This window comes from Arachis hypogaea, chromosome 19, assembly GCF_003086295.3.
Source record: "Arachis hypogaea cultivar Tifrunner chromosome 19, arahy.Tifrunner.gnm2.J5K5, whole genome shotgun sequence".
Lineage (NCBI taxonomy): Eukaryota > Viridiplantae > Streptophyta > Magnoliopsida > Fabales > Fabaceae > Arachis > Arachis hypogaea.
This window is the reverse complement of record NC_092054.1, coordinates 25,681,368-25,698,407: the sequence shown is the minus strand read 5'-3', so window position 1 is coordinate 25,698,407 and position 17,040 is coordinate 25,681,368. Positions and strand designations below refer to the sequence as shown.

General features: G+C 35.0%; 1 protein-coding gene across 1 annotated transcript; it reads left to right on the top strand.

Annotated features, from left to right (window-relative positions):
- Positions 1–15,495: 15,495 nt before the first annotated feature.
- On the top strand, positions 15,496–16,395 carry LOC140182203 (protein FAR1-RELATED SEQUENCE 4-like). The gene is made up of 2 exons (XM_072228343.1): positions 15,496–15,649; positions 15,809–16,395. Exons 1-2 carry the CDS (start codon positions 15,496–15,498, stop codon positions 16,393–16,395), a joined length of 741 nt encoding a protein of 246 aa, XP_072084444.1.
- Positions 16,396–17,040: the final 645 nt, after the last annotated feature.

Below are 17,040 nucleotides of genomic sequence, written 5' to 3'. Positions count from 1 at the left end.
ATACTAATCGTTCTTCTGGGGGTGTCACAAATGCAGAAAGGATCGTGTGCATATGAAATGTGCGCATTTGTTTTTTATGGAGAATTCAGAATTATACCTATTGAAGCTCTCCTTTATGTCACTTTTCATGTTGTTTCAGCTTGTCCTCAGAAATCAGGTTATTGAAACCATTTTTCATGTTGCCACAGCATAGAGTGATATTTTGAAAGGATGATGAGACAGATTCAGATTCATTACAGAGGGAAAGCAAAAATATGCAGGCCATGGTGAGTACGAACCAATGTCAACTTAGTTTCCATTCTTGTAAGTTATAAGTTTTCAATTGTTTTGATCTGCAGTTATTGATAAAGAATAACCTATATGTTGTCTAGTTTTGTGGGCTATGGCTTTGATATACCTCGTCATCAGAACTTTTATTACTAATATTTGATGACACATTCTCTAAAGTTCTTACCTGATAAGCCTTTAATATGTTGTTTCTTTCCTTAAAATAGCAACATTTTTTCAATCTGCAGACATCTTTCCTTTCCAACTATGTCAAGGTTCAGCTTTCAGAGAAAAGAATATACCTTGGACAAAGGCAACTATCTGTGCCTAAAGTGAATTATATCTACTATTTTCCAATCAAGTTCATCTTGAATTATATCAAAGGATTTGTCAATGCAGGTGCCTCTCTAGTTTTGATTTTGTACCCTTATTTAATTTGAAAGCTTCTATTCTTATCGTTGTTGAAAATGAATTATGGTCTTAATATTGGTGTAAGAAATTTCCTTTTATAATTATGGTATGAAGGATAAAAAAATAAAATTTCCATTTTGAGTGATGTTGATGTTGATGTCTTAAGGTGTTTGCTTCGGTACGACGACAAAACTGTCCTCAAATTTTGGAACTTAAACAAGGTACCTAACTATCTATGTTATTATCTCTTTCTGATTCCTTCGAAACTCATGTACATTTATCTTTATGTTAAGAACTGTCAGATGATTTAACATGTTTGACTAAATTATTATCTACAATTTACAAATATCAACTTTATATAAAAATAACTGCATGTGAATTGTGGCCTTATGATATAAATTTTAATATTTATGCAATAGTATGGAAGAGTTATTGGTACTTTCAATTGCCAAGGGGCTGGTTGGGATCCTAAAGAGCACAGGTTAAGGGGTTACCCTGAATGTTAGAAGCCAATAGATGGTTCAGTTCATGTGAATGAAGTTGAGTGGCAAGAAGATAGGAAAAGAGGAGAGAAGGGGGTGGCGGGAAGAATATGCTGACTTGATTCTTGTGATTTCTTAATTTTGGCAAGGATGTAGCTTGTTTGTGTTAGAATTTACTCCCTTCCTTCCCAAATTATCAGTCGCTTTGGAAAACTTGGTACCTTCAAAACTTGCATGTTAACAAGTGGTATTCCCCTTAATTTCTTCAGTGGTTTGGTGAGGGTGAGAAATATGTAAAAGTTGTTTTCTCCCTGGCAAGTAAAATTACACCTAGTGTTATATTTGTTGATGAGGTAAGTCTCCTTTATAAAATAATTCTATTTTTATTGATTTATTAGTTGGGGAAAAAAGGTGATCCGATATGGTTTTGTGCATAGGTTGATAACATGTTGGGCCGAAGGGAAAATACTGGGGAGCATGAGGCCATGCGAAAAATGAAAAATGAATTCATGGTGAACTGGGATGGCTTACGTACAAAGGATACCGAGCGAGTTCTTGTGCTTGCAGCCACTAATAGGCCTTTTGACCTTGATGAGGTTGTCATAAGGAGGCTGCCACGAAGATGAATGCCACGTTCAACTGCACTTGAATTTCCTTTTTTCTCCTTTTTCTTCCATTCCCTTTCCTTTATTATTGTTGTTTTTATCATCTTTATTTGAGTATTTGGGTGGTTAGGAGGGCTTTTAGAGATGTTAAAACTTTTGTTATTTCTGGTTTTGTGCAGATTAATGGTAAATCTACCAGATGCTGCTAATAGAGCAAAGATATTGAAAGTTTTATTGGCAAAATAGGACTTGTCTTCTGATATTGATTTTGATGCAATCATAAATATGACCTAGGGGTATTCTGGAACTGATCTTAAGGTTAGGATCATTGTTTTTTGCTTGTATTGGTGACACTGCTGTTAATAACTGGGGTGCCTTCATGCCTGTGCTTGCATTGCAGAATTTGTGTGTAACTGCTGCGAACCGTCCAATTAAAGAGATATTAGAAAAGGAGAAAAAGGTACAACCCTTCCGAACAGTTTCTAGCAGTATGCTAGTGATGATGTCATTGTTGTTGGCTATGAAGTTACTGGAATTGATGTTACTTTTATTTAATATTTGGGATTCATTCATGACAGGAACATGCTGCTACTCTAGCAGAGGGTAAACCTGCTCCGGCATTAAGTGGAAGTTCCGATATCAGATCACTAAACATAGAAGACTTTAAACATGTTCATCAACAGGTATATCAAGCAGCAATCAAGCTTCCGGGCGATGCCTAATATTTTGATGCTTCATCATGCTGATGGTAACGAAACTTTTGGATCATACAAAGTTGCCGTGCTTAACAGGAAGAGACCCTCTATCCTCACCCTTTCTAGGCAAAAGTTGCCCAATCACTTATCTAAGATGTATTAGTTGTTTAACTTTTGTTTTTGCCTTGGTTTGAGTTGATGTTTACATTTAGAGGGAAATTTGCATGAGGCATATTTAAAGGGCATTCCTTCACTTGAATAAGGAATAGATTAGGTTACAGTTGCTTGTGATTCTCATTTGAGTTTCTTAGATCAAAACAGGAGTTGGAAGTTTTATGAACTTGTAATAACACTTTAAATAGTTGAGTTATGCATTTGCCACACAGTCAAAATCAATTATTCTCATTGAATAACATTCATGGTGGTTCATCTTGTTCTCTGATTTGGTATTTCAACGCATAATATCTACACCACTCTATACTAAGTAAAGGAACATAACTTACAGTAATACCATCCTGTAGTTGTGCTGGTATAGGGAAAAAAGAAAACAAATTCATAATTTGATAGAAGAACATTTTAGAATCTAGCATATATTAGCTTTGAGAATTAGGTCCTTTTCTTGTGTTGCTTTTCCTTTTAAGAGAAAAACAGAAAAAGAAAAAAAATAGACGATAATTTAGATGATCGAATTATAATTTAGTTTTGGGGGAATTGCTTTGATTATAATTTTAAATTTATTAACCATTTTAATATAACTCCTTGGAAATATTTTCTTTTTCATCATGAGAAAAGAGACCTTTTTAGACAATAAATTTTTTGTATAACTTTAAAGAATATTCCAAAGCTTAAACAGTAAATATTACATGGTTTGGTGAGACAGAGATAGTGTTTGGCTGCCTTGATTTTTGCTTCTCTTTAGTCTATCCCACTCTCATAAAAAACTCTCACAAAAAGTTTCCTGTTGAAACAAGACCAATCCTGTAACAATGGTAAGGGCATTCAAGCATTTTCAAATTCCATTTCTCCAAAAGTAACCTCTTTTTCTTCACCCACATAAGCAAGCTCAGCCAAAATTTCATCCACTTGCCGATGAGCTAATTCATCAATAGCTTGACCTCGAAGACGGCACAGACAATGAATTGCGGTGCTTTTCAACTTCTCTCCATCCCCTTTTTCCTGTAAAGCACATAAAAGTAGCCATCTAGGAGAAGTTGGGAGCCAACACATTCCAATTCCCATGATTACTACCAAAGGACTACTAACTCCATACATATACCATCACCCAGCTACCGTGTCTACCAGAAGGCTACTGATTCCATAACCTGCCTGCACAAATGATAGTTGACCGTTGTCTATATTACCAACTAAGTATAGAAAGGTCTTTGATAGATTATTATTACTTAGGAAGCGATAATAATATTAGTCTTATAGGTCAGAATGAATATAAATACAATCCATTCATCCTGCAATCTTATTACTCATATGCAATATAAAGCATTGAATAATCAATGTGTTAGTTTTTGGACTAGGCCTTATTATAATTTAATAAGTTAACAAAAAGTATGGAGATGGCAAAGAAGTAAAGAAATGCATTTGATATATCTTCCTATGTGAAGATTAGTAGTACAACAGAAATAATCCCAGTCCTAGCATGTAAATTATTACATCCCATATTAAACATGATATTCCACACATTTATATTCATGTGTCTGTTGATCTAATTAACTTACCTGTGGGACATTTTTAAACACAATTTTTCTGAACGCATTAACAAGACCTGCATAAATAAAAAAAATGCACCCAAATAACTCAGCTACTGTCATTATCTGCAGGCTGAAAACACAAATAATTTCTATATGATATAGATACTAAAGTGAAGTATAAGAATTGGAGCCTAATGCATTTCACTGCAATGACCTAAAATTTTTATAATACAAGTCAAAGGAAATAAATGAAGAATAAATAAAGATGATATCCTCTACATAATGGTGCATAGTGAGGCCGTAGGTACCATTTACTACACCCTATGGTAGAAGAGATTGGTGGTAATGGCTCCCGGATGAAGAGAATTTGCAGTAATGTTAGCCCTATCTTCCTGACAACGAAGCAACAAGGAATATTATAGATTATTGCAGATAGTTAACATGGCAAAAGAATAGCACCATTGGAGTCACATTACAGAGAAAGAAAGGTCCTAAAATGAGAAGTAAAGAAAAAATGAGAAAGAAAGCAAATAAAAATGATTATGTGATTGTGCTTGCTAGCAGTTACAAGAATAGACTCCAGAAAAGATGTAAAGTTTGAGGCATTTTAATAAAAAAAACCGAGCATGATTTTCATTAGAACCAGGCAACAATAATCTCCTCGAAATATATGATAAGTTTTGATGAGAATACATATGTATATATATATATATATATATATATATATATATATATATACAAAGAAGATAAATGAGTAACAATGAGTCATAGCCTCAGAGCTCGTGATAAAAATAATAAAGTTAATATATGATCCTTTTGAAAAATACTACGGTGAACAGACAAAATCAATGTAATAAGAAGTAAACTGAATGAAAACTAAACAGGCACTGGTGAAAAGCTCAACCAGTTCAACACTACTCAAAATATTTTGAGGGAAACTAGAGATAACAGTAGTCAGCTAAAGTGTTGCACTGTTCTTGTTCTTGTTCTTGTTATTATTATTATTATTATTATTATTATTATTATTATTATTATTATTATTATTATTATTATTATTATTATTATTATGACTTTGTTAACTGTTTTCACCAAACAACATAAATTACACCACCGTATAAGAAGCGGAAAAATTTGCACCTTGAGACGTCTTGTGGGTTCATTAGCATGTAACATGTTGGCTAGCTTTGACTGCCTATATGCACGCCAGCTGCTGTAACTATATAGAAAAAGGCAGAAACAATTAAATAAACATAACTATCAAGTTGATCAAACTGTAGGAATCATGTACTCATGTTTGATTCCACAAACATCTAAAGTGAGTTATTGTCTTCACCATACACAAAGAAGCAAGCATATCACATGCATCAAAATCCTATCAGCAAGTCCTGTTTTTAGCACCATTGGAATGGAAAATATGGTGGATATTTCAATGATGATGTCTTCATTGGAAACTATATTTGTTATCTTTATGCCACCAATATTTAGTATTATATAAATTTACTATTTTATAAAAAGGTATTATTGTTAAATTGCATATGGCAATGAAATTAAGTCTCCTGCATAATACTTCTCAATAAATTCCTCTTTCACAAAACATAGAAAGAGACAGATAAGAAATGACTTGGTATAATTTGAATTCAGGTTCTATATTACCTTGATTCGTCATTAATTTTGTCAAAACAAATTCCTTCAGAATATGAAAAACGGTGAGACTCTGAGGAGAGATTAACAATTCTTCCTTCTTTCTTACTTTCACGTAATGTCTTTTTCATAGAATCCAACAAAAGATTTGTTAACAGAAAGTGACTTGTGGAATGAAAAACAATGGATTAGTTTCATCTTACGAAAATATTAGCATGCCGAAAAAGTTATATTTTTGGAGAAACGTTGAAGTGATGTCACCAACTCACAGAGACATCAATTGAATTTCATTCAGAAGACTTCCTAGGGCTTTCAAACAAAAAATAGAGCAGTTCCAATTTTTCATATACCTAAGTGATTTGTGGCAAATTACAGCTCAATGTTGTCCTTCGATAGCATGAAGGGGCATGCCATAATTCCTGCATTGTTTCTTAAAATCATAAGGAAAATAATCCAGAAGACATTACTACTGCGTATTCTTGAATGATCAGGATTAAGAGAGACCAAATGGAGAACATACTAAATACTAAATACATTCGAAGAAGAGAGGATGTCCTTTTTTCTTACATGAGGATGTTCAAAGGAAGACCAGAGGAATTAAACTCTGATGCGAATTTCTTGACAAACTCGAATGAACTAAGATCCAACTCCATGGCATCAACTTTAGCAGAGGGAATCTCTTTAAGAATTGATTCTTTTACATATTTAGCAGCAGCCAAGTTTCCGACCCCCATAACCACGTGGACACCGCGTAGAGCAAGAACACGTGTAGTCTCAGCCCCAATTCCACTGCTTGCTCCTGTTATCATATAATAACAATGGCACGATCCAAGAATATTATACTTATCACATCAAATTTGTGAAATTCAAGTTAAAAGCTTGCAAATAAAACCTCAAGTCCATGCATGTCTGACAAGATAATGGAGGTTATTAAAGTTAATTTAGGAATCTGCAAGCTAACTTGATAAAATGATAAAGTTAAATACAACAGCATAGGGAGAGGGTACCTGTCACAATGGTAGTAAGCCCAGTCATATTATAGATGAAAGGAACAGGAGAATTTGTTAGAACTCACCAAATCATGAAGCAGTTTCTGATTGTGCGAAGGAAGCTGACGGCGACCCTCGAAGCAAGAAGAGGATGAGCCCCAGGACCCGCTGCTTTCGCCGCCGGCGACGAAGAGCGCAGCACGACTGTGTGCAAGATGATGACGAGATAGAGAGCAATGATGACGACCAGTCTCAGAGACGAGAAGAAGGACAATGACCTTGATTACGAGACTGGAGACGAGAGAGATCTTGACTGCGACGCCACAGTGAGACAGATGAGAGAGATCGAGCTTGAGAAGACGAAGAACGATGAAAGAACAATTTTGATTTTTTTTTCTCAGATATGTTTTTGTTTTGTTGTTTAAATTATTTGAAAATATAAAATTAGGATTAGTTGAATTCTGAAATTTGATTGATTTAAAAGAATATTTTTGTCTAATCGAATAGAGTAAGGATGTTTAATATTTTTTATAAAATTAAATAAACAAATATTTTTTATTTTTATTTAATTAAAAGGATATTTTAGTAAAAGTGATAATATAATATATATTTTTTAAAAAAAATTAAATACTGATGTGGAAAATAAATTCCACATGGCTTATTATTATTTGTCCATATTTTAAACGTATCGGTACGTATGAATTTATAGTCGTACCGAAGCAAACACCTCGTATAAATTAGTTGGGGGTATATTTTTTACTTTTTTATTACTATCATATTTTTATAATTATATTTTTTATTATTTTATTTTTTTATTCTAAATTTTGTGTGAAGAAAAAAATTAAAGTAAATTAGACTTTATGTTATTTGTTCTAGAGTAAACTACCAAAGTGATACCTAAAAATTCACAACGCTAACAAAAATAATTCCAAAAAATATTAACAACAAATAAATCCCGAAAAAATTTTAAAATGTGACAAAATAAATTAAATATTAAATATATATTCTAAAAAAAGACTTTTAAAATCAGATTTTGATATAATTTCTTGCAAGCATTACTAGAAAAATAAGATTTTTTATCCTTAAATTTTGATAATTTTAGGTTAAGTGAATTTTTTTAAAAAAAATATTTTATTGTAAATGACCATATTATTTTGAAAAATAAATTAAAAAGAAAAATATAGAGATCAAATTTTGTTCCAAAAATTTTTATGCATATTTTAAATATTTATTCAAATGTTGTTGCAAAAATTTGGGTCAAATGGATAAGTTATTTGCTAAATAAAAAAATTTGACACATAAAAATATTTATAGTTATTTTTGTCACATTTTTAAATTATTTATGAGTTGTTTTGTTGATAATTTTTTTTAAGATTTTTTTTGTCTATATCTAAATCTTTTAAATACCGAATTAGTAATTAACTCTTTATTCTATCTTATATGTATTTTACTATTAAATAAAATATAAAAAATACTAATTTTTTATTTTATATTTTGTATTATATTTTCAGTGTATTCTGTTATGAAAATCAAAGGTAGCTTAAGCAAACACAGTTAATACTAATGTAAAGGGTTAAATATTTTTTTCGTGCCTAACGTCTGAGCTCAAAATCAAAATCGTCCCCAACCTTTTTTTTCTTATTAAAATCATCCTCAACATTACAAAACGTTATAAAATCGTCCTTTTTTATCTCACTTTTATTTTTTGACCAAATTACCCTTAACCATTAATAAAAAAAATAAAAAAATATTAAAAAACAAAAACAAAATCCAACCGCACCCCATCCCACCCCCATCCCCTTAACAAAAAAAATTAAATCCCATCCCACCATGATCATCACTTCCCATTAACCCTCCCTCCCTCATTAAACCACATCCACCACGAAGGGAGGAACCATCATAGCCTGAAAGCTATGAGAAGGAATAGAAGAAAAATTAAATCATCGAGACTAACAACAGAAGGAGCATTCCAAATGAAGAAATCTAAAAAGCCTTCAATCTCACACCCCACAAAACCATCAGTAGAATTCTTTTCCCCTCCTCCTCTATCACCATCACCATCACCACCACCACCACCACCACCATAAAGCAGAGCATTTTTCCCAATATCTTCAAACCCCAGAATGGTTAAAAGCTCCTAAACAGAAGGGCAAGCAGTGACTCCTTCAAGGGGACCTCTCTCGTGTACGGTTGGAAGAGAAAGGTTGTGACTTTCCCAGTTACAATTATGGCAGAGAATAGAAGATTCTGTGGAACAGAGTATGGAAGCAGGAAAATCATAGCAAGTCACAGAGAAGAGTGCGTGTGTGCTTCGAGAAGAGCTGGTTTGTTGAATGGTGAATGCTATGGTGATGAAGGGTTTTTGCTTCTTTAGGTGATGAAAATAACATGGATAGTATTGTTTTGTGACGCGTGTCTTTGGCATCGTTTTTCAGGAGACAATGTCTGACTTGAGTCAGTAGTGCCTCTGGAGCTGTTCCCTTTATGACATAATTAGCTCAATGCAAATTAACTCTAATGAAAGTGATCTGTTTGTTGGGCTTTTTTGTGGGCTTAGGTTTTATTTTTATCCTTCTATAAATATAGAGTTTAATTTTTGTTATCACATTAGTATAATTCCCAAAATTTTCACAGTCTCATGGAGAGAAAATAATTGCATAACAAAAAAAAACAGAGATAATAATAATAATAATAATAATAATAATAATAATAATAATAATAATAATAATAATAATAATAATAATAATAATAATAATAATAATAATAATAACGATAAAAATACTCAAATTTCTGAATCTAACCCTAAATTACGCCCACCCATAATCAGCAATTCAGAATCCACTCAAATACCCCTACCTTCCATGGAAACCACTTTCCTCAACCGCAAAACCGCTCCAAAAATACTTTCGTTATACAACATACATCCGTACATACAATACACTTACAACAACTCACAAAGAATACCTACATATATATATATATACATACATAGTATTACAAGCATTAACCAATACAATTCCTATCCCTCTTACAGAATATATCAAGATAAAGGCGAGGGTACAACAAGTAATAATCCAAAGCAATACAGAGCATCTCAACAAAAACTAAATAAACTCTTCGTAACTTCTGCGCCCATATCCTGAAAGGGGAAAAATGTAGGGGTGTGAGAACATCATCCTCGAAAGGGTTCTCAGTAGAGGGTTTTTGGGAATTACTGTAATAGGATACGTGAAGATAAACCATACCAGTGATTAATAACCGTCTTATGCCTCTTTTTAAAAACAACGGTTTACAATAAAAGTAAAGTCAGAAATCTTTTCTGAAAGAGGAACTGTTCAATTCTCAAAAACTCAAAAGCTTTTCAAAAAGGTTTATCTATGTTGAACCAAAATAGCCTTTCATATTTTTCCAAACCAGAAACACAACCGAAATCAACCATCGGCTCATCTCATTTCAACCACGGCCCTACGCCCAAACAATCCAACCATCAACCAATCACCACAATCCAACAGAGTCCCAGTAGCAAACACAAATAGGAAGATGCAAGCACAAACAAATAGTTATTGCAAGTAGAACAATTAGCAATTAATCACAAAGGCAAACCAAGTATAATATGCACACCCAAGCAATGTCACATAGATGCATATGATGCATGCCTGTCCCTAGTGGCTGATGATATCATCTGTCGGTTATAAAGCCAACCCGACAAGTCCTGGTAGCTAACCATTGGACTGTCCCTCTGTCGCGCATCCCCAACTCGAGTTATACTCAATATAAACTTGATCATAATCATGATCCATATCCAACACCCTCACTGGTGTATGTTCATGGGGGCGAGCTCATCCGGGCTTTCACAGTGCCCGGCCACACTTACGACATAGGATCAAAAGAGCTTCGAGTCTCAACCTGGAGCACGTGGTGGCTAGCCACTGCTTCCTCCCAGGGAAACCCTCGTCTCCGATAGTGGAAGTGCAACATTCACATTTATCAATATCTCAGCATATATGCATTCATTCTCAGCCATGGATCAACATCCATCTCAGCCATCCGGCTCACGGTTCAATCCAGAACCAGCCAATATTCATAATCATACACAGCCATTCCGGCCCATAATAAAAATAGCACTTCCACCATTCAAAATCATCACATTCATGAAATTGGCATTTAAGCCATAAATCATTTTTCTCAATTGATTTCACTTTGACTTTGAAATCAAGTTTGAACTCTTTTCAGCCTTGGCTTTAAAGATCTCATTTCTCAAATTATCTCAGGCTCATAAGCCACTTTTACTCAAGGAAAATTCCCTTTTTAAAACAAGCCACTCTCGGCTTCCTCTTTCCAAAACTTCCAAAACCATGGAAAGTTAAAGATTCCTTTTGAAACATTCAAAATCACCCATCCAACAATGGGATTTTTGTAACAAAAGTTCCTCGGCAGAGTCCCAAGTCCTTAGGGGAGAATAGCATAACTCATTTCGCCAAATTCATTTAAAATCATTAAAACCTTGGCTTTTCCATTTGAGTAATAAAATAGGATCTAAACCAAACTGAGTCACGTAATCATTTACTTCTTTCAAGCCGTTTCCTTTACTTAGAAAACCAACTTCAACCCCCATAATAAATTCTAGAACGTTTCAACTATTCAAAATTGTTTTAGTCTTGCAAGAATTCAGAGTTCAAAGAGTACTTAAAACCTTTCTCAAAACATTTCAAAATGAAACTTGTCAATAGACATTCAGGTTCTTTCAAAGTCATTGAAACTTCTTTAATTGAAACCCGCAAGTCAAATTCAAAGGCATTGCCCTTGTCACATTTAACAGTTTCATCTAAATAACTTTCTCTTAAAAGATATACAATGTCTTTCTTAAGAAGCAAAACTAAATCACAATTTCCTCTTTAGTAATTCATTTCAAAAGCATGAATCGTCCTTTTCTTGATAATTCAAATAAAATAGTAGAAGTCTTTAACTCATCATTTTTCCAAACAACATTTCAATAAAGACTCGGATGTTATAGAAATTTCGACAGCATCTCCCCTAAAACTTGGACTTTGCCACCCGGTCCGGGTCCCAACAAAACCATTCCACAACCCTTTTCCAACAGCCCAAAATCCAAAATCAATTCAAGGGCAAGCTAAAATCCAACAGTCAATCTCAATACCATATTTCAAGAAAACCGTTTCAAAATCAAATCATTATCAGCCGAATAAACTCATTTCTAAAGTTTTAAGGAAATGGTTCAGTAACAACCATGTATCAAAAACTAGATCATTTAAAGCAAACCAGGCTGAATTCAAGAGTTTATTCTATTTTTCACATTCCCAGGAAAATTAACTCAAATCAATCCTCAACGGATTAAACTCGATTTCAAGGCTTTAAAAGAATCAACTTCAAAACATTACATTTCACAAAGCCACACAACAAATCCAACCAACAAACGTTTATAATCAATCAAGACAATTCAAACCATACATAAAGCCGATACAATCACCAAATACACATTTTCTCACATCAGTATCCATATGTAATAATTCCAACACATAAAGTATAGTTTTTGGAAAGCTCCCCTACCTCAAAACGCAAATTCCATAACCCAAACGCCTCATAAGTTCTTTTCGCCTCAACTCAAAATCAAAGGCAGCTTCAAAGCACAGCCTCACACATTTTCGCAGCAGCATAATCAGCTCTAATTTACAACAAGCAACCTCAGTTACTAAACTCTAGGAACATTAATAACGTATAGGCTTTAATACACGTACGAGACACTAACGTAGGGCTTTCAAAACATAATCTCTTACCGGAATTTCAACACGAAGCAGCTGCGATTTTGAACCGGCCCGGCAGCAGCTCCGGCGGCGGCCAGAAGCTCCGGTGGATCAACTATAAAAACCGCGCAGCATCAAAACCTTCTCAAAGTCCAAAAAGGCAGAAACCTCAAATAAAACCCTTACCGGCAATTTTTCCGGCAACGGCAGAAGTAGCCAGAAGCTCCGGCAGTGGTTCCGGTGGCCTCAGAACTCCGGCGACAATATCAGAAGCGCCAGCCAAGCACCACGGAGCAGCAGGTCAGTAGAGGCAGAGGTAGGCGGCAAGAACGGCGGCGTTAGCTTCACGCAACTCGGATCAGTGGCGGTCCTTGGGTAGTGACGCACGCGACGGGACGCGCGGCCTCCCTCTCCCTCTGCCTGGTTCGGCGACACCAGCACCAAAACCCATGGTGGCGACCATGGCGAAGCGGCCTAGCCAGTCAGTGACGGCAGCAGGGATGCACTGCGGCGCAGCTCCACGCGGTAGGTCGCGCTCCCTCTCTCCTCCGACGCGAACTCTCTCTCTCTCCTCCCTCTGCCCTTCGCGCGGTTCTAGAGGCAGCGTCATGGGTCGACGGCGACGTGGTTAGGTCGTGACAACAAGGCGCAGTGGTGGCGGTGCGAGTCCACCTTTCCCTGTTTCGCGAGCTCGACGGCGGCAAGTCCTCCTCCCTCTTCCTCTTCTCCCGCCGCAGCCCCCTGCCTCTCACTCCACGGATCCCTTTCTCTCTTTGTTTCTTTCTTTCTTTCAATCAGCTTGCAGCTGCTGCTGCTGTTGCTGCATTAGGTATCCTGGGGTGTACCGGGTCAGGGGAACCGGGTAGGGGTTTTAGGGTTAGGGTTATGTGTGTTGAGTTTTAGGATTAGGGCAAAATTTTGTTCAAGGGTAATTTTGTAATTTCAAATAAAAGTAGGGTTAATATAGTAATTGAAACCCAAATTAAATCCAACACTAATTGTATATAGAAAAATACTATTTGCTCATTAATTTTACAAATCATTTTCAATAGAAAACCCAGAACTAAAAATTAGAAATAATATAATTAATTTCTCTATTTTTCCAAAATAACAGTACTAATATTTAAAATATTACTGATCTAATCCAAACCATGTAAAACCCCTATTATTTCATAACTGCCAAATTTACAATCTAAATATAGAAAATAATCCAATAATTATAAAATTGGATAATAATCATAACCCATCTCAAATTCGATAAATCAAAACTTGCCTTAATTTTCTTTAATAGAGAAATTTCTAAAATTAAAGTTACAGAAACACTGAATTTGAAATTAGTTAATGATAGCCCTTTTTCAAAGGTTTTGGGTCTTACACTGGGTTTAGTCAGTTAGTAGTTGTTAAATGAGTAAATTCTAAACTAAATCAATTTTTTTATTTTCATTCTCGGAAGGCTTCATTTTTTTGAACGTTTATGTTGTTTTGTTGTTGACTTCGAATGAATTTGTATACACTGTAGCATGATCTATTTCAAGCATATGATTTCGTAATGTATCTCTTTCAATTTACAGGAAAAATGAGAAAACTAATGGCAACCTTTTGATTTATTTCTCCAGAGTGATTAGCCGCTTTACTATAATTCTTCTCAAAATTTTGCCACTGGTTTCTTATTTATTTTATTTTTTTTAAGAGTTGTTCTTGCAATTCCAAACTATGAGGTGGTTCAGTGAAGCCTCTTACTCAAAGTACCAATTCCAATGTTCGAACTGTGTTTGGAACAAATATTTTTGGATTGGTTTTGATTTAAAAAGAAGTAAAGTGGAAATGAATTAGTGTGTTTGGAATTAATGGTAGTAATTGATTTGATTTAAAAATTGATATAATTAATTAGAAATTTCTTTTATTTTGAAGATGGATAGAAAGCATGATCAACAACCGCATTATATTGCTAGATTTGAATGTGGATTTAGCATTTGTGTGTATTTTAGTTTTCTTTGGTTATAAATTTTGATTTTTGAATTTGAATGTGAAATTTTATTGATAAAATATAGAAAATTATGTTAAATTCTAGAAGTTTGAAATTTATTATTATATAAATTAGTGAATTTAAATATTTAAAAGTTTCTATTATATTTTTAATATTTATTAGTTTGTGTTCTGTTTTGAAGAATAAGCTAATTAGGTTGTGTTAGTGGATATAAGTTAGTTGATTTTTGTGAGTGTAGTATTATGGCAGCAACAATGAGGTTTTAATAGGTTCTTTAAGTGGATTTATCTTATATTATGGCCAATATGCTAGTTGCTTGATTTATTTGTTCATGAACTGTGGTGTTAGTAACTTTATCTTGTTTACCTTGTTATGCTGAATTCATAGGGTGCATTCTTTACATGGAGGCTCTATCAGCAGATTGCACAACTGATGTGAATAATGAGTTTGAGTGGTCTTTAGAGGATGAAATAGACGATGTTGAAAGGTTAGAGTACGGAGACATTTCGGGGTTGACTGCTGGAGACATAATGAGGATGGTTTTCCGCAGTGATGATGGAGCTTATGAGTTTTACAGGGTGTTTGGTAAATTTCACGGATTTGGCATTCGAAAGGGTGATTGTGGTAAGGATGATGACGGAAGGTTGATTAGGAGGAGGTTTTTCTATAATAGGGCAGGATTGAGGGAGCATAAACACTACAACTGAGTTGATAGGCGGCGGGAGCACAAGCCTGAGACCCGCACAAATTGTGATGCAAAGTTATCAATTTACCTTGATATCAACATCAATGTTTGGAGGGTTAGGAAGGTAATATTGGAGCATAATCATGATCTGACACCAGCAGGAATGGTGCATATGATACCAAATTTTAGGGAAATGACTGAATCAGCAAAGGCATAAATTCAAGGGATGCAGGCTCATGGAGTCCTGACATCTAAAATATTAGGGTATATGGCTGGCCAGGCGGGTGGTTATTCCTTCATGGGGTTCAGTAAGAAGGATGCATATAACTATGTTGACCAGAGTAAGCATGCCAAGATAGTGGATGGGGAATCTAATGCCGCAATCGTATACCTCGAGGGAAAGGCAGTTGCAGACCCAATGAGCATGTCAAGATACAATTTAACTAAGGATAACATGTTGGCAAACAAGTTTTGAGCCGACGGAGGTAGTAGGACTGATTATCAGTTTTTTGGGGACGTTCTCGCATTTGACTCAACGTATAAGAATAATAAGTACAAAAGACCATTGGTGATATTTTCAGGTTCAAACAATCATAAACAGACCACAATTTTTGGATTTGGGCTAGTGCTAGATGAGAGCATTGGGTCGTACAAGTGGCTTTTAGAAAATTTGCTAGAAGTGATGTGTAACAAGATGCCTTCGGTTGTTATCACCGATGGTTGTGACTCAATGAAAGCTGCCATAAAGTCAGTTTTTCCAGAGGCAACCCATAGGTTATGCGCGTGGCACATGGAAAAAAATCTCACTGTGAATGTTAAAGATTCTGGGTTGCGTCAACTTTTCAAAAAGTGGTTGTATGCTGATATGGAGATCGAGGATTTTGAAGAAGAGTGGGCAGCAGCTATGGAGGATCATGGTTTGCATGACACCTTTTGGTTTAGGGAAACTAATGAGAAGAGAAGCATGTGGGCCAATGCATACCTTCGCAACAAGTTCTGTGCTGGGTTTCGGACAACTTCTCGGTGTGAAGGGATCAACTTGAATGTTAAAAAATTTTTAAAGTCAAGACATAGCATCCTTGAGATGGTACAAAACCTTGAACTGCTTGTGCGAGAGTATTGGAATAACGAACTACTTGCACAATTTAGATCAATAAATGGCGTTTGATGAGTGGATAATTTATACGCTTTTTGGCATTGTTTTTAGTATGTTTTTAGTATATTTTAGTTAGTTTTTATTATGTTTTTACTAGTTTTTATTCAAAAATTATATTCCTAGACTTCACTATGAGTTTGTGTATTTTTCAGTGATTTCAGGTATTTTCTGGCTGAAATTGAGGGACCTGAGCAAAAATCTGATTTAGAGGCTAAAGAAGGACTGCAGATACTGTTGGATTCTGACCCTCCTGCACTCGAAATGGATTTTCTTGAGCTACAGAAGCCCAATTGGCGCGCTCTTAATTGCGTTGGAAAGTAGACATCTTGGGCTTTCCAGAAACATATAATAGTCCATACTTTGCCGGAGTTTTGACGATGTAAACTGGCGTTTGAACGTTAACTTTCTACCCTATTCTGGCGTTAAACGCCAGAATTGGCATGAAAGCTGGAGTTAAACGCCCAAACTGGCACAAAAGCTGGCATTTAACTCCAAAAAAAGTCTCTACATGTGAAATCTTCAATGCTCAACCCAAGCACACACCAAGTGGGCCCCGGAAGTGGATTTTTACACTAACTATTCTAGCTTACTCATTTTTTGTAACCCTAGGTCACTAGTTTATTATAAAAACTACTTTTAGTGATTCATTTTGTATCT

Excerpts from the sequence above, each read along its gene's own strand:
- LOC140182203 (XM_072228343.1), top strand. The coding sequence starts at position 15,496 with ATGGCTGGCCAGGCGGGTGGTTATTCCTTCATGGGGTTCAGTAAGAAG. Across the intron at positions 15,650-15,808 it reads GGCAGTTGCAGACCCAATGA|GTTCAAACAATCATAAACAG; the intron begins GCATGTCAAGAT and ends TGATATTTTCAG.